The sequence below is a fragment of the Esox lucius genome, chromosome 15, assembly GCF_011004845.1.
Source record: "Esox lucius isolate fEsoLuc1 chromosome 15, fEsoLuc1.pri, whole genome shotgun sequence".
In the NCBI taxonomy this organism is placed as follows: domain Eukaryota; kingdom Metazoa; phylum Chordata; class Actinopteri; order Esociformes; family Esocidae; genus Esox; species Esox lucius.
This window is the reverse complement of record NC_047583.1, coordinates 17794174-17812531: the sequence shown is the minus strand read 5'-3', so window position 1 is coordinate 17812531 and position 18358 is coordinate 17794174. Positions and strand designations below refer to the sequence as shown.

The 18358-nt window shown below is 38.2% G+C and overlaps 1 protein-coding gene across 5 annotated transcripts in view; it reads left to right on the top strand.

Moving 5' to 3' along the window:
• Window positions 1-18358, top strand: part of gabra2a (gamma-aminobutyric acid type A receptor subunit alpha2a) — a 120329-nt gene that overhangs the window by 79796 nt on the left and 22175 nt on the right. Inside the window, exons 1-4 of one of the 5 annotated variants that reach the window (XM_020054380.2) lie at window positions 14352-14640; window positions 14782-14873; window positions 15183-15268; window positions 15834-15955. In XM_020054380.2, the coding sequence (XP_019909939.1) occupies window positions 15198-15268; window positions 15834-15955 (193 nt within the window). In that variant the 5' untranslated portion in view covers window positions 14352-14640; window positions 14782-14873; window positions 15183-15197. Of the gene's footprint in view, window positions 1-14351; window positions 14874-14900; window positions 14924-15182; window positions 15269-15833; window positions 15956-18358 lie in introns of those variants that run through there. The other 4 variants (XM_020054381.2, XM_010892391.3, XM_010892392.3 and 1 more) reach the window with 4 other exon arrangements.

The following is an 18358-nucleotide window of genomic DNA, read 5'->3' as shown; positions in this document are numbered from 1 at the left end:
CCTCAGACTTGATATGAAAAGACCCAGCAGTGCCTGTACTTTTTGAGGAGGCTGAAGAAGGCCCCCTTGTCCTCTAAGATTTTACTGCTGCACATTCGAAAGCATTCTGATTAACTGCGCCACAGTGTGGTTTAGCGGTTGCTCCATAGCCGACCAGAAGGCCCTGCAACGGGTGGTGAGAACCACCCAGCGCATTACTGGTGCCCAGCTCCCAGCCATCATAGACCTCCAGCGCAAGCGGTGTCTGCACAGGGTGTGCGGCATCACCAAGGACTCTTCACATCCAGGCCACAAACTCTGCAAATATTTTTTAAATGTGTGCAAAAACTTAAAAACGTATGTTGCTGTTTTAAAAAATGATGTCACTGAGACACTGAAACAGACAACAGACTGGACGAGAACCTCAGGGTACGTGCCGGTGCATATGGGACTAAAAGGTCAGAGACATAACATGGAGAGAGGCCATGAAGAGCCTTAAAATTAATACAATTTAAAAATCTGTTCTAAAACATACTGGGAGCCAGTGTAATGAAGCCAAAACAGGGGTGATGTGATCATGTTTTTTGGTTTCAGTTAAAAGCCTGGCAGATGAGTTCTGTACAGTCTGGAGTAGATCAATGGGTTTTTGGGTTAAACAAGTAAAAAGGCTGTTACAGTAATCCAGGCGTGATGAGATAAAAGCATGTAAAATGGTCTCATTGTCCTTAAAAGTTAATAGCCATCGCATTTTTTATTTATTTATAAGATGGTAAAAACATGACTGCACAAAACTTAAATTACTGTCAAACCAGATGCCAAGAATGTTTGCAACAGGCTTGATAAGATCCACTAGGGAACCAGCAGATGGCAGTATTTGCTTTTCCATTTGCTGGGACCCTATGACCAGTATTTCTGTTTTGTCTGAGTTCAGCTGGAGGAAATTATTCAGCTGGAGGAAATTCCAGGACATGCAATTTTTGACATGACAAAGGCAGTCGGTAAGTGAACTCCACATTCCAGGGTCTGTGCATCTGACAGGGAGGTGCATCTGTGTGCCATCAGTGAATAACATGTCCAAGTGAAAGCATACTGTATATAAGGAAAATAAAATAGGTCCCAAGACCGACCCCTGGGGCACACCATATTTAACCTTGACAATAAACGTGAAGTGGCAATTCATAGTTTTAGTCACGTGATTGCTTTGAAAGCCTGGTGGGCAAAACATTGTTAAAATAGGGCAGCTAAAGCTTGGTTTATGGTTCTGCTGGTCTGCGTTTTTATTGTCTAGTGCAGGTGTACGGCGACATGCTCAGTGGCACTTGGAACCCTTTATCACACTTCAAGCCACTCACTTCATGCAAACCTGCTTCTAGGCACAATTGCAATCCCTCCACCTGCAAACCTTCCTGGGATGGGAGTCACCATCCCCCATGTTATCGTTTATGATGCTGCTTTTCCACTGCATGTCAATCTGATGAAGCATTTTCAAAATAAGCAATTGTTTATTGATAGTCTGAAAATATGTGGAGGGTTAAATCATAACCCTCAGTCCTAGTATTCCTGGACCTTAACTGGTTATTAAAGAGAACATCCTGTCAGACGTCCTGTCATATAATCAGAATAATATTAAAGAATAATATGACAGAATAATATGAGGGGGTTGTAATATCCTGATCATATGATTATTGTGTTATTACCCCTCCTAAACGCACAAACAAACACTATCATTAATGGATCCAATTTCTTCACCTAGATTAAAATACCTCTTTACCCACCTGTGGTTTCTTTCATTTAGATTTTCTGGGGAGTAGATCAGCCATTAGCACGCACAAAGAATCTATCTGTAAACCACCTATATTAGCATCATTTCTAAATGCATGCACAACTACAACCCCACACACACCCACCTCACTTAGACACACACTTGTTATCAAATTAACAATTATAGGCAGCGCTGACCAGTGGACCGCGATCCACAGTAGACAGTTAGCCTGTACCTTAGTTCCCTCGGCCATCACAGGCCTGCACCTGTTGTTCCTTAATGTCTGTAGTTTTCCTCCAGTTAATCTCCTGGGTAAACCAGCTCTCTCCTGTCTGTTAGTGGTATCATTGCTTTATAGACATCATCTATAGCCTACAAATCATGCTAGCCCTGTATGGAACAGGTTTGTCAAAAACTTTTATGTCCCATACGTTTCTGTTACAGAATCAATTATGCAATTAAATGTAAATTCCAATAATTTACTATTTGGCTAATACTTCCAGTCTAAAGATTATAATAGCAAACAGGAAAATAATTGTATTTTAAATAGCTCAGACATTGTTTTGGTAGAGAATAATCTGAAGTATCAATCAGCTAATGCTTTGAAGATGCAATGTAACCCAAAATGTGAGGATGGACAGTGTGGCATTCAGACGAAGACATGATTTTGTGTTCTTCGCTACTTCTGTATTTGTTGTCCTATGTATGTTTGCCCTACCCCATTGACCCCACAGCAGTAGTGGGTCCATTAGAGGAAAGGGTGGAGTAGAGCAGGGCCAAGGGTGAGATCCATAATGTATGCTAGAGAGACTGATACTTGCCTTTCATTTCAAGAAATTGTTTGCAGTGCCTCTATCAGCCCCTAATTCATGCAATAGTGTTTGCGGTGCCCTATTAGATTAATGTCACCATCGCATGCCCTACAGGCTGTGGGTTCGAGGAGCAGTGGAGAGGGAAACCTACCTGAGGGAGGCTATTATACTGAGTCTGTGGAATGGTGCAGTCTGCTGGAGGAGGGGAGAAAGGTGTCCAGCACATTGCCAATGGATGTTTTTTATTTTTTTTATTAACAAAAATTCCTGTGTTTGGCTGAACTAAGAGTGGTTCAAGCTAAACTGTGACATGTGTGTGTGAGAGAGAGAGAAAGATAAGATGAGCGAGAGAACGGGGTGCAAGGAGAGAGAGTGAGAGAAAGACTGATAGGATAAGACAGAGCAAGAGGGAGAGAGAGGGAGCAGACACAGAACACAGTAACAGATATTTCAGGGTCTTCCTGAGCTCCTCTTCCACAGAAAGTGCCAACTGTGATTAGTGTTAATGTCTGAGGAGAGTCTGAGTTCCACAGGCAAGCATTCACCACACACTGCCTGCCTGCATGTTCCACTGTATATTTATAGAACAAAGACACACTCATATGTACAGCCTAGGGCTAACACACACACACACACAACTGCACAGACAACTACACAAAGTCACACACACTAGAGTCACACCAGATGCTGAAAAGTGCAAGAGTATAGATATAATTTCATATTGAAATTGTTTTTTTTAACAAGGAGCATGGTTGCCCCAAAAATGTATACACTTTTTATGTTGCATTGAAAACATTTTCACATCCTTGACTAATTATCTCATTGCTGAATCACATAAAGTAAAGTTTTGTTCTGTTACATATTTTATTTTATAACACTATGTTGGGAAATATTTGTAATAAATACAAAATAAATTAAAAACAGAAATACATAGCTTGAATAAGTATTCACATTACAGTTTTTCCGAATCAAAAGTATTTCAAAGTATTTGATCCTCTGCTGATTATGTATGTTTGCCCACTGACAAAGAAATTATCAGTCTATCATTTTTATGGTAGGTTTACAGTTTTTCTCAATCGATATGGCACATTTTCCCAAACTCAGGTAACTGCTCTCAAAACAGTTAACACAGCAAAATTAACACACTCTTATTTTGGCAAAACAGTATTCACTGCACAATGAAACACAGCATTTTATTCTAGTAATGCATTTATTAAAATTCAATATTAACATCAAAACTAAAAGTGTGTTCTCTGTTGATTTGATAACAAATTCAGCTGAAGATACACAAAGAAATAAATGAAAACACATGTTTTTCATTAAGTTCTTTAATGAGGAGTTCAGGTGTATAACAGTGAGTTGACACCCCACAAAAAAAATATTATGCAAATAAGTACATAGGTAAATAAAAAATGCAACAAAAAATGTACTGCATTCATTGAATCAATTAATGAATTAATCATGCCTCTCAATTACATCTTGCCAGAGAATTTCATCAATATCACAGCAAATATCTTTTACGAGAAAAAACACCTTGAATGCTGTATCCATCCTTGACAGGCTTGTGCCCCAATATCTTCACAGGCCTCTTCCATCACTTGAAGAAGGCTTACTTGGTTGTAAGGGTTGCGATCATGTACTTTCCATCTCCAAGAGGAGAAGAATTCCTCAATTGGATTCAGGAAAGAAGAATGTGGTGGAAGGAACACAATCCTGAAATGTGGGTGATTCTCAAACCACTCTCGCACTAGTGCTGAATGGTGGAATTGGACATTGTCCCAAACAACTACAAAATTCCACACCATTTGCTCCTGATCACCCTGCGGAAAGAGGATTTCATTTAGGAGGTTGAGCCTTGCTGTGTTGTATGGTGCCAATACAGCATTGTGTGCCACAATACCAGTTGTAGAAATTGTGGCACAGAGAGGGATGTTGCCTCCTCGTTGTCCAGGGACAATTACTTTAGCACGATGGCCAATCACATTTCTCCCTCTTCTCTTTTTTTTGTGAAGATTGAAGCCTGCTTCATCAATATACAGGTACTTATGATGAGTTGCACTTCTATCCAACTCCAAGATTCTCTAGAGTAAAAAGAACACAAGGTAAAATACAGTAAGTTAGTGTTTTACAGTAATGGCATTGATTGCAGTCAATACTACTGTGAAACTGTTGCTGAAGTTTGAGTTAGCACTTTGAAGCAGCAGTATACATAGACATGCCTAAATCTTTTCACTTACAGTAGCATGGAATAGTTTATGGACATATACAAAAAATTCAGGAAAAATATATCTTTGTGTTGACAGTAAAAGTGCACTAATTGGGTTGCACATACTTGAACACACTGCAACTCCTTCACTCTAACGGAGTTCCTCTCGAAGGGCACTTTGTATACTTGCTTCATTCGTATTGCATTTCTCCTTAGAACACAATCAATTGTGGAGAGACTGCATTGGTGGATATTGTGGAACAGTTGATTGTCCTGTATTATTCTTTGCTGAATTTCTTTGAGGCGGAGGGTGTTGTTCTGGACCATCATGTCAACAATGGCATGCTCTTATTCAATTGAAAGAAGTTTTGTTTGTCCACCTGAATGTTCTCTAACTTCAATTCTGAATTTTTTTTGGACAAGCAGGAACATTTACTGTAGAAATCTAGACCTATGTCAAACAAGACTACATGGACTTTCATTGTAGAAGTAGAATGATTTAGTTACTTACCGGTTTTCCATCTGAAATGCACGGATAATTGAAGCCACTGTGGATCTGTTTATATCGAGCTGAACTTTCTGCCCAGCTTCTCTCAGTGAGAGACCGTGATTTATGACATGGTCAATTAGTGTGGCTCTGATTTCATTTGAAACACGTGTGTACCCTATCCTTCTACCTCTCCTCCCTCCTCTTACACCTTGCCCTCCTCTTAAACCTTGCCCTCCTCTTACACCTTGCCCTCCTCTTCCTCTCGCTTATATTTTCTACTCTTTCCCTTTCCACTATACCATTGCCCTCCAATCTATCCATCTCTTCTCCCTCTACTCCTCCATCTTCTCCTCGTCCTACATCCTCAGCTCTTCTTTCTCTTTCTCCTACATCTTCAGCTCTTCATTCTCTTTCTTGTGTATCCTCAGTACTTATTTCTCTTGCTCCTACATCCTCAGCTCTTCTTTCTCTTGCTCCTACATCCTCAGCTCTTCTTGCTCTTGCTCCTACATCCTCAGCTCTTCTTGCTCTTTCTCCTACATCTTCAGCTCTTCTTGCTCCTTCTCCTACATCTTCAGCTCTTCTTGCTCCTTCTCCATTTCCTCTTCTTCTTGCTCTTTCTCCATCTCCTTTTCCTCTTCTTCTCCCTCTACCCTGTCCACCACCTCTCACTCTTACACCTCTTCCTTTTCCACTGCTCATTCTTCTTCTTTTTATTGTCTTTTCTCCTCATTCGTTTTCTTTGTTGTTTTCCCCTTTTGTAGTTGTTGTAATTAAGACAGCTGTGTGAACAATTCGGAAATTGGCTTTTTCTGTGTTGAGTGGATTACTAACTCATCAGATATCAATTTGGTGTTAATTGAGGACATAAGGTGTGCAACTGATTATTTTACAAATCACAGAGTTTTGTTTGTTGTGTTTTGAAAATGATACAAAAATGCTTGTGATCTTTGTGAAGACCAATGAAAAAGCTGCAAATGTTTTTCCTGATATATTGAAGATTTGGTTGGCTGCATGAACTGCTGTGATAACATTAGGGAATTTTGTGCAGTGTTTTGAGAAAATTATGCTTTTGATTTGTAATTTGTATGAAATGAAGGAGAATTTACTATCTGTTTAGGACAAAGTGTACAGCACACTGTGTTAAATGTTTTGAAAAGCAGTTACCTGAGTTAGGAAAAATTTACCAAATAGATTGAGAAAAACTGTATTTGAACAGTGAGAGACAGAATAACAACAAAACAAACAATCCAGAAAAACGCATGTCAAAAATGTATTGAATTGATTTGCATTTTAATGAGTGAAATATGTATTTGACCTCTCTGCAAAACATGACTTAGTACTTGGTGGCAAAACTCTTGTTGGCAATCACAGAGGTCAGACGTTTCTTGTAGTTGGCCACCAGGTTTGCACACATCTCAGAAGGGATTTTGTCCCACTCCTCTTTCCAGATCAAACCTTCAGCTCCCTCCACAGATTTTCCTTGGGATTAAGGTCTGGAGACTGACTAGGCCACTCCAGGACCTTAACGTGTTTCTTCTTGCCACTCTTTGTTGCTTTGGCCTTGTGTTTTGGGTCATTGTCATGCTGTAATATTCATCCACAAGCCATTTTCAAAGCCCTGGCTGAAGGAAGAAGGTTCTCACTCAAGATTTAATGGTACATGGCCCCGTCCATCGTCCCTTTGATGCGGTAAAGATGTCCTGTTCCCTTAGCAGAAAAACACCCCCAAAGCATAATGTTTCCTCCATGTTTGATGGTCTCCTCCAAACATGGCGAACTGAGTTGATGCCAAAGAGCTACATTTTGGTCTCATCTGACCACAACACTTTCACCCAGTTCTCCTCTGAATCACTTCAGACACGCCGGCTTTCTTGAGCAGGGGGACCTTGCGGGGGCTGCAGGATTTCAGTCCTTCACAGCATAGTGTGTTACCCATTGTTTTCTTGGTGACTATGGTCCCAGCTGCCTTGAGATCATTGACAAGATCCTCCTGTGTAGTTCTGGGCTGATTCCTCATGATCATTGCAACTCCACAAGGTGAGATCTTGCATGGAGCCCCAGACCAAGGGAGATTGACAGTTCTTTTGTGTTTCTCCCATTTGCATATAATCTGTTGTCACCTTCTTACCAAGCTGCTTGACGATTGTCATGTAGCCCATTCAAGCCTTGCGTAGGTCTACAATCTTGTCCCTGACATCCTTGGACAGCTCTTTGGTCTTGGCCATGGTGGAGAGTTTGGAATCTGATTGATTGATTGCTTCTGTGGACAGATGTCTTTTATACAGGTAACAAACTGAGATTAGGAGCACTCCCTTTAAGAGTGTGCTCCTAATCTCAACTTGATACCTGTATAAAATAAATCTTTCTGATTGAGAGGGGATCAAATACTTATTTCACTTATTAAAATGCAAATCAATTTATAACATTTTTGACATGCGTTTTTCTGGATTTTTTTGTTGTTATTCTGTCTCTCACTGTTCAAATAAACCTACCATAAAAATTATAGACTGATAATTTCTTTGTCAGTGGTCAAACGTACAAAATCAGTAGGGGATAGAAAAATAATCCCTCATTGTATATATGTATGGAATATGAGGGGCAATGAGGGATTTTTTTATATATATGGAATAGTATATGGACACAAACATAAGTTAGTATTTAATGAACAGAATGTGATAAATTTGGTTAAATGTGTGATGTAGGTGTGTTACTGTGATTACAGTTTAGAGTATATTAAGTATAGGTAAATGTTTGTTAGCAATTGCAAAAAAATATATAAAAATATTTATATATCACAATTTTTTTTACATGTACTACATGTACTTTAATTTGATGTTTATTTTACATTTCCTTTTATAAAGTTTTTATTTCAAGTGTGTTGTCTTGTCATCTTGCAATTGAATGCCATTGTTTATCATTGAAAATGAGAATGGTTTCATATTCTTGTGAATCTCTACATTTTCAAATTATCTGCGTGTTATTTGTTACCTTGGTCTGTTAAGTACCTTAATTCACTAGTAAAATATGTGATGTAATTTGTTTCATCTTTGATTAATTTGGACTTGTTTGGGCAGCTGGAAAAGGCAACCTACCATTCCTTTTTTCTTGATTTGATTTTTCTTATCAATCCTGAAGAAAGACACCAACATACTTTCACTGTTTTCCTTCTGTTCTGCATACCAAACTAGAAAACAAATTGTTCATATTTGGGATAGATAAAATTTAATGTTAATTCTTATTTATTTATTTTTTTACATTAGTTTTAATTAAATTAGGCAATGTACTTTTGCAACAAACATCAAAACTATATTTCCCAGTTTTAATAATTATATATAATATTTCTCCTTCCAAACTTCTCCATGAGATGGCATAGCAGGTTTGCTTAATATTCCTCAATGAAATTCTGTATACAGCTATTCATAACTTATCTTCATGTGCCTGTTGTGTTAAAAAAAACAGAATGGAAATTACACCGATTTAATTTAATGTAGTTTGATTTGATAATTGATTTGGCTTTTTAAATGGCTTTTTAATGTCTTGAAACTATTGAAGGCTGTCAAATGTATTTCAAATATTGTCTTGATGATTTTATTAATTATTGAAGTCACTACTAAATGTAATAACAAGTCAACCAAAGTTTTTTCTCCTTTTGACCTCTGTACCTAAGCTGAAATTGGGCAGCGCCTTGTAAATCTGTCCATCATCTTGAACATACTGTGTGATAGCTTAGACACGACTGGCCCACTTTCATGAAACTTGGGTGAATGATCTGTTTCCATAGAGATCCAGACTTTAAAACAGTACACCCAATGGCCACATGGTGGCACTGTTTACATAGTGGCAAATGAAAGTGCTAACTTCGCAAGGTTTCTCCCTAAGATCATGAAACCTGTCTCTTGTAATGAATACAATATTTGTATTATTATGTCAGTATGACTGATTTTACGCTATTGTTTAAAAAAAAATACTTCTTTCATACCAAATGACCAATTTTCAAGAAACTTGATATGTGGCATCATGGAACAAAGTTCTCTTAACACAATGTCTTTTCAGACTAGTATATACAATTACAAGGCACTGTTTTGAACAAAAAACATTGGCACTGGCATGGTTTGGCACAAACATGCTTATTAATCAGTCACATATTTTCAGATTGTAACAAAACAAGGTAACAAAACACAATAATTACTAATTTTAATAGACTGACTTTGAATGAAGTTTAATGCTCTTGTATCTCTCTTCCACCTTAATGCAGTTTTACCACTCTTCTACCTCTTTTCCACCTGTATCTACCAATTCAATGTATTGGTTTGGAGGAAAACATGCATGTAGTAGAAAAACTAAATGTGAAAGGAATTAGTGATAAAAATTATTTAAACAAAATTTGTATTGGTGAAAGCATGCAGGTAATTAGAATCAGATGGGGAACCAATTATGTACCAAATTAACCAATCTACTGTAAGATCTCTAGGAAAGAATTTGGGAGGGACTTTGATGAATAGACAGGAAACCTGAATGCAAAACTCACCATTCCGAGAGGAAAAGGGATTTCAGAGGACATCAAGAGTTTAGTGAATGCACATTAGTCTGGGGAAGGGAATAAAAGCATCTGAAAAAGATTTGAGCTCTGTCAGTCTGTTGTGAGGCAAATAAACATATGGGGATATCTACCCAAACGTAACATTTGGAGATTTGCTGACCTTCCTTGCTGCATCTCAGGTAACTGTGCATGCTTCAGCATTAAGAAGAACACTGAATCAATATGGCATTAATGGGAAGGTTGCTAGAAAGAAGACTCTGATTTAAAAAAAAGAACCAAACTGCCAGTTTTAACTTTACCAGAGCTCACCTGGACAAATCTGAGAGTTTCTGTAAGTCCATTCTCTGGACAAATGAGTCCAAAATGTTTCTTTTTTGTCGTAATCAAAACCACAATGTTGGCTAAAAACCCAACATGGCCTACCACCAATATGTTTGTGGGAATTCCATGTTCTGGGGCTGCTTTTCCTCCCCTGGACCTGGTTCACAGCACATCATAAAGTGAACCATGAATCCTAAGGTACACAAGGCAATTTTTTAACAGAATGTCAGGCCATCAGTCAAAGAGCAAAAGTTGGGCCAAAAATCTGTCTTCCAGACAACGGCGCAAAGCATTCCAACAAATCTACAAATGAATGGCTCAATAAAATTGTCCAAGTCAAAGCCCTGATCTTAATCCATTCAAGATGCAGTGGTAGGACCTGAAGTGGATGGTACATGCCAGACTGGCCTCAAACCTTATTCAATTGGCTGAGTTATGTAAGCAAGACTGGACAAAAATTATATCAGAGACTTATTAGTGGGTTTAGGGTACATTTACTCTGGGAGCAGTGCTCTCAAAATAACCTTCTGCACACCTGAACGCCATTTTGATTTTAATTGTGATTATGATTGGTGGTGTTCTGTGTGATTCAAGTTGACATCACATTTAGAAAAAAAAGTGAGGTCACTTTTTTAGAACAGTGTGTTTTTGAAGGAGCTTGATGTTTTTAATGGGTTGATGACAGGATTGCGCCTTAACATAAAAAATAAAAATAATCTAATACACTGCCATCCAAAAGTCAGAAATGTCCTATGTTGTGAATGAAAAGTAAATTTTGTGTTCATTAAAATACAGAAATTGATCCGAAATATAGTGTAGACATTGTTGTTAATGGCTATTGTAACTGGAAATTGCTGATTTATTGTGTAATATCCATATACTGTACATGTACATAGGCCTATAATCAGCAACCATGACTTCTGTGTTCCAATGGCACGCTGGGTCTGCTAATCCAAGTTAATCAATTTAAATGGCTAATTGATCATTAGAAATGTCACGGCTTCAGGGTTTTGGTGAACAAGGAGGAGCAGGAGAAGGCGTGGTGGAAGGATCTTTTAATGGCGTCCTTACGAAATATACAATATAGAAATATATAAATATATATAGATGTGACGAAGCGTCGTACAGCTCCTTACAGACTGGAGACAATCACACACAAAGACAGGGGGAGCAGAGGGAACATATATACCGGGGGTGATAGCGATGATGAGGAACAGGTGCACTAAACGGGACACAGGTGAAATGAATGATGAGACGGTGGTGTCAGAAGGCCGGTGACGTCGACCGCTGGAGCCCGCCCGCAGCAGGGGGAGGTGAACCAGCAGAGGTCGCAGTTGTCACAAGAAAACCCTTTTGCAATTATGTTAACACAGGTGAAAACTCCTGTGCTGATTAAAGAAACAATAAAACTTGCCTTCTTAAGACTAGTTGAGTATCTGGAGTATCAGTAATAGTGGGTTCAATTACAGGCTCAAAATGGCCAGAAACAAAAAAAAACATTCTGAAACTCATCAGTCTATTCTTGTTCTGAGAAATGAATGCTAGTCCATGCGAGACATTGCCAAGAAAATGATCTTGTCATCACTGTGATTATCTTGTACATCACTTTGATTATCTTGAACATCACTGTGTACTATTCCCTTCATAGAACAGAGCAAACAATCCATAACCAGAATAGAAAGAGGAGTGGGAGGCCCCAGTGCACAACTGAGCAAGAGGACAAATACATTTGAGTGTCTAGTTTGTGACACAGATTGTGACACAGCTTCATAAAATAGAACCCACAAAACACCAGCCTCAAGGTCAACAGTGAAGAGGCGACTCGGGATGCTGGCCTTCTAGAGTCACAAAGAAAAAGCCATAGCACACTGGGCAAGATTAAGATGCAACACCATGCCATACCCTATGGACGGTGCTTAATTGGAGACAATTTCATACTTTAAGAGGACAATGACTGAAAGCACAGGTCCAAACTATGCAAGAACTATTTAGGGAAGAGCCAGTCAGCTGGTATTCTGTCTATAACTGAATGGCCAGCACAGTCAACGCATCTCAACCCTATTGAGCTGTTGTGAGAGCCGTTTGATATGTAAAAAGTGCCCATCAAGCCAGTCCAAATTGTGGGTGCTTCAGGAACCATGGGGTGGAATCTTTTAAGATTGGATCAACAAATTGACAAGTAGAATGCCAAAAGTCTGCAGGGATGTAACTGCTGCAAATGGAGAATTATTTGCAGCAGTTACATCCCGGCAGCAAAGTTTGAAGGACACATTTGTTATTTCAATTAAAAATCATTATTTCTAACTTTGTCAATCACTATTTTGTTATTCATTTTGCTATTGCCTATTCAAACTCATTTCATATATGTTTTCATGGAAAACAAGGACATTTCTAAGTGACCCAAAACAAACGTGTATATAAAGTATTCCAACCTTTTGCTATGACACTCCAAATTGAGCTCAGATGCATCCTATGTCCTCTGATCATACTCCTGATGTCTCTAGAACTTGATTGGAAACAACCTGTGGTAAATTAAATTGGGTGATCTTGACGTGACATTTTATGCCCCATGCCTACATAAGGACCTACACTTCACAGTGTGTCAGAGCAAAGAATATCTGTAGACCTCTGTAGAGAATTGTGGTGAAGCATAGATCTAGGAAAGGTTATAAAAAAATTATTAAGTATTAAAATTTCCCAGGAGAACTGTGGCCTCCATCATTGTGAAATGGAATACATTTGGCTCCAAGACTCATCCTAGAGCTGGCTGTTGGAACAGAAGGGCCTTGGTCAGGGAGGTGACCAAGCACCCAAAGGCCACTCTAACAGAGCTTCAGTATTTCTTTGCAGGGATGTTAGAACCTGCCATAAGGACAGACATTTCTGTAGCACCCCATCAATCAAGGCTATATGGGAGAGTGACCAGATTGAATCCACTCCTAAGTGAAATATTGTATTACAATGCCGTCTGAAGGACCCTAAGAGCATGAGGAAAGAATTGATGTGGTCTGAGGAGACCAAATTACCCTATTTTCCTTTGTAGATCCTCTCATGCTAGGTGAGATTGGAAGGGGAGTGTAACGTCAACCCACAGATGTTCAATGGGAATCAAGTCCATGCTTTTGCAGGGTATTCAAGGAAATTCACAGATTTGTCTTGAAGCCACTCCAGCTTTGTCTAGGCATTGTGCTTTGGGTTGTTGTTGTGTTGAAAGATGACTCTTTGCCTGAATCAAATGTACTCTGGATCAGGTTTTCATCAAGGACCTCTGTGATGAGTGTTACCTTGTATATACCTTGGTATAATGTAATAATTCTCAGATATAGGAAAACAACTTAATGACACACTTTTGGACAATATTTTTTTCTTCTAAAATTAGACTGTATTGGGAAAAAACATTAACGTGTATTTTAATTATTTTTTATGAATATGTTCAGTGATTTGAAAATATACCTTCATAATGCAGAAAATAAATATCATGATAATAAAAAAAAAAATGCAATATATGGTACAACTGGAAATGAAGACAGAGAGTTAACTAGTCACAGAGTAAAACTGACACAATGACCCTGACACCTGACACTGGTTGTTAACATCAGCACGGTTTTATTTATTTATTAAGTCCTTAGATATTGTGAAGAAGATTAATTTGCCTTTTGACGCACGTGAACCATCTACATTACTCAGAAGAATGGACCAAAATCATTCTGACACTGTGTGCGAAAGTGGTAGGCACATATTATGTGTTGGACTTGAATATATATTCAAACAAAAAGATTTCCCAACATAAAACCAATGACACCATATAATAATTGATTTTGAGTGTTAGTGTTTAGAAAAATATATTAAATAGTCACTAAAGTTTTTTCTTCAGTAATATGACATTGTCAGTGGACTGAACTATGCAAGGCACTAGGATATCTGTTTTCAACCGAAAAAGTTTAAAGAAATCACTGGAGGAGGTTCCCTACTCTTGAAATACCCATGATATCAGTACTCAGTGGTTGGTACGGCTGTTTACTAACGTCTTCACCACACTTGAAACACAGATCTGGCATTTCGCATCGTGTGTTGTGCACAGACGTCATAGAAACAAACTAATTTGATTAGTAATTTAGCAACATCTTAGGGTGTACATTTCTGAGCTAATTGGGATATGCGAAGTTATGCCGTCTCTTATAGCTCATAAGTTCCGCCCATACCCTCGCCCCGTTCTTGCTCCTACCCTTGTTCTAACGTCTACATGGTGAGCGTTTGCAACGAAACTCGAGAAAGCTAAACTCTCAACCTAAATCTATGTCACTGGATATCACGTTCGATATTTATTCGGACAGATAAATAGGTAGAAGCTACTGTATATTTCTAGGGTCTATAGCATAAGCTATATCTGCCTTGCACGTCTTCTTTAGACTTTACAGGGGCTCGAGCCACACTGAGTTGGACGCGCGGGTGCATCAATTTGTGGTTATGTAGGTTGGACCGAATATAATCCATCGGGGAACCAGAGCACTTTGACACGAGTGGACAGTAGGCTACTGTTTCTTACTCCTTTAAGAGTGTCGATACATGGAATTTCCATCACACTACCCTTGATGTTTTTTCATTTGTCTCGGTTGCAAATATTGTCAAACTTGCTTTTTTTAATCTTTGCATGGATTCTGCATGTAGACATTTAGTTGATTACCAGCACTCTTGGGCGGAAATTAACATCTGTCTCTCAAGCAAACAGTGAAATACTGTAGCCACCTCGCGCGAGTCAGGTATGCCCCTTAATGTTTTGACACGACTAAATCCGAGTTGTCTTGGAAGGGTTTGTGTTTTGTGTTTGCATGTTGGCACTTCATTTGATGTGACTACCGTCTTTACATGGAATATGCAACAAAGCGTATATTTGATGTTACTTTGTATAGCCTACAGAAAACCGTTAAGAAATAGTTTGCATTAATTTGTTCACAAAAGGCAATAATTCAGGATTAATATAATGCATCAGAATTTGTATCGAATGTCTTTATTAATGGAATACCGAGATCTAAATATTTCCTTTTACTGAACGTACTCCCATTTTGTAGGGTTGGATTTCAGCGATGAGAAAGCGATGGAACTTATCGCATTGTCTATTGGTGCTGTTTTCAATGATGGTTCTTTGGCAGTCAAGGTAAGTTTCGTTGTAGGCCTATTTTCTTAAGAAAAGTAGACATCAGTGAACATCAAAAGAAGCCGCGGTTTGGAAGCTTAAAGAACACTGATTAACATTCTGATTCCAATCTCATCGACTGCATTTTTACAAATCTAAATGGTTGTTATAATAAGATGCTGTCACTGACGCAAATTGACAGTATTTAGTTTTTTAAATAACACAATTTGGGTGGGAGCTGACAATTGTGCGGTAACATTTTGGTCAATAATGTTATGCTACAAAACAAACCTTTTTAGCCGCGTCGTGCTGTACACAGCCCTGTCTCGACCGAGCTCCAACTATTTCAGAACCATGGCGCTGTCCATATACCGTGCTGAAGGTATCTGGCTCAAACTAGACACACATACAGAAAGCTGCTACACACACATACACACAGAGAGAGGGAGAGATGTTATCAAGAGGAAATTGCCAGGGAGAGGCTGATTGTTTTTTTTAATTATTTGAAAAATGTGATCATGCAGGAATAGTTTTTAAACATTATCATGTAAAATCTCTGTTAATAATTGATCATTCTCCCACTCAGATCAAGAGTGGAATTGTCTGCCTATGCTTCAGATGCCTTCAAAAACAATATCACTCTCTTCACCCGGATATTGGACAGCCTTCTGGATGGCTATGACAACCGTTTACGACCTGGACTTGGTGGTAAGCAGCTAACACCTCATATATCCCTTATCATGAAACATGCTTTCATGCTTTGTGTTTTATTTGAATGTTATGCATTGGGTTTTTGAATACACTTTACCAAAGGGATGGCCAACCCACACTGCAGGGTTTTATTCCAGCCCTGCTCGTACTCTCCTGGTTTTGCATCACCTGCTCAGCAGGACTTTGATTATAATCAGAATAGGGCTGCAACAAAAGCATACATACCAAATAGCACTTTAGGATATATCTGTATATACGGGACTATTTGTGCCCCAAATCAAAACTACTGACTTTTCCAACTGGAATTTCATGGCAATTTAACTTAAAGATTATGCACATATAAACAACAACCAGCCCAAATGTTTAAACATGATTTTAGTAATCACAGTCTCAGACTGCATCTTTAATATTCCAAAACAACTGGTCCAGCATGTCAGAATGGATTTGTGTACTTCCATTTGCATCACCCATATTACCAGGACAGCAACACAGTCAAGTGGTGTTATGTGGTGTAACAGCAAAAGAAGAGCTATTCAAGGCTATTTTATTCAGGCTGACGTAATCACTTTAAAGTTTGATTTGTAATGCTTGCATTAAAAACAGTCGACACATACATTTTATTCAACTGTTATTGTCAATAAAAAAAGTGCTTCGGTGTGTTTGGCTCACAATAATAATTGTGCTATGTGTGAGTTTCTGGGTACATATTCGTAATATTTGACTCACACTGTATCGATTTGATTCACTATACCTCAATAGCTCCCAAGAGTGGTTCTCACTGTTCCAGTTCTGATGAGCAGTACAGACGCTGGATGTTATTTGTACATATTAATCTCAGCCACAGCTAGCTACAGAATGAACAAGAAAGCTAAAGAAATATGGAATACCTACTGTAAAAATATGATTATCATGATGTCACTAGGCTTTTCTGGAAATTCCCATGCAGAAGGGAAGGAATTGATATTTGAGACTAAAAACCTTTAGACATTTGCAGTTCACAACTTGTTTTGATGTAATTTTCCTTGCAATGGTACTGAGCCTCCCCATATTATTTGAAGGCAAGCACAAACTGCTTTTGGCTTCTTATTGATCCATGAGCTGACCACACTGGCTGTGGGTGGTGTGATTTATAAGTCCTGGTCCATTAAAGATCACTGATCCCATTACAGCCTACGCTGAAGGCATTGGTGTGATTGAATATGCTGTCGTGACATGTTTAATAAGGACTTACTGTGGTTATAACTTGTCATGGGTCCTAAAATAGCCGATAAGTTGCTATAATTTACATTTACATATTTTTGTTTATCTAGTTAAATATATTATTTTAAGATGGCAGAACAGAATAATTCTAGTCAAGCAGTTGTTTTTTATCTGAAGGGAATCTGAATGAAAACAGTTGCGCCAGATGTGTACTGTGAAATTATTTTATTTATGAGAAATCTGATTATATTCACTGAGACATTTTTGAATCTCACAATAGTGATCCGTTTTGAATATGTTAGCTTAAATCCAAGCTGGCAGTTTTTGACTGGTCAGTGTAGTCTAGAAATAAGTAGCTCCTGTTATTTTGTTAACAAGGTCAGCAAATTCACTTATAACAGATGTAAAAAGACACACATTCTGGGCCTATGAGATGACAATTCATTTAAAAATAAACTGATAATGGGATTAAATACAATAAAAATAAAGCATTGTTACACTGTTGAGTTATGTCAATGTAGACCATGGTTGAGTTATTCCAGGGCTCCACAAATTTTGCATAATGTAATCTGAAACAAGAGTTAATTAGATACAACTGATTCTTTCTAATTACATTCCATATATTGTTGTTTGTTTCTTTTCATAAACCTAATGATGCCATACTTGTGAAACACAGCAACGTGTACAGTTAAAATGGCATCTACCAATAAAAGTCAACAAAGTCTTTTCATGTGATGCATTGCTACATATTATCTGGCAAACTGTCCCGCTTAGCCCTATGCTGAAATATGTAGTTGTATTCCTTAATCAAATGTTAGACTTTATCTCCACCAACCATTATGTTTCAATAAAGTAGGTCAAATTAGAATTGTGGGTGTATTTGAGATTTCTGCTTGTCTTGGTCTATAACCAGTGTAGAATGTAAACAATGATGATCAAACAATTGATGATGAGTCCTTGACGAGTTATACCTAGACAACTCTCAAAGAAAATATTTTCTCATTTTTAATTGTCCATTTCTGGATGAAAAGTAAAAGTGTTTTCGGGAAAAATGTATGATCTTTCAGTACCAAATAACTGTTGTGCACCAGTATTCCCATCCCTGCCAAAGGGGTTTACAGAAAGATGCATTAACATTAAATACACTAGATGCGTTAACAGTAAATACACTGATGAGTCAAAACATTATGACCATCTACC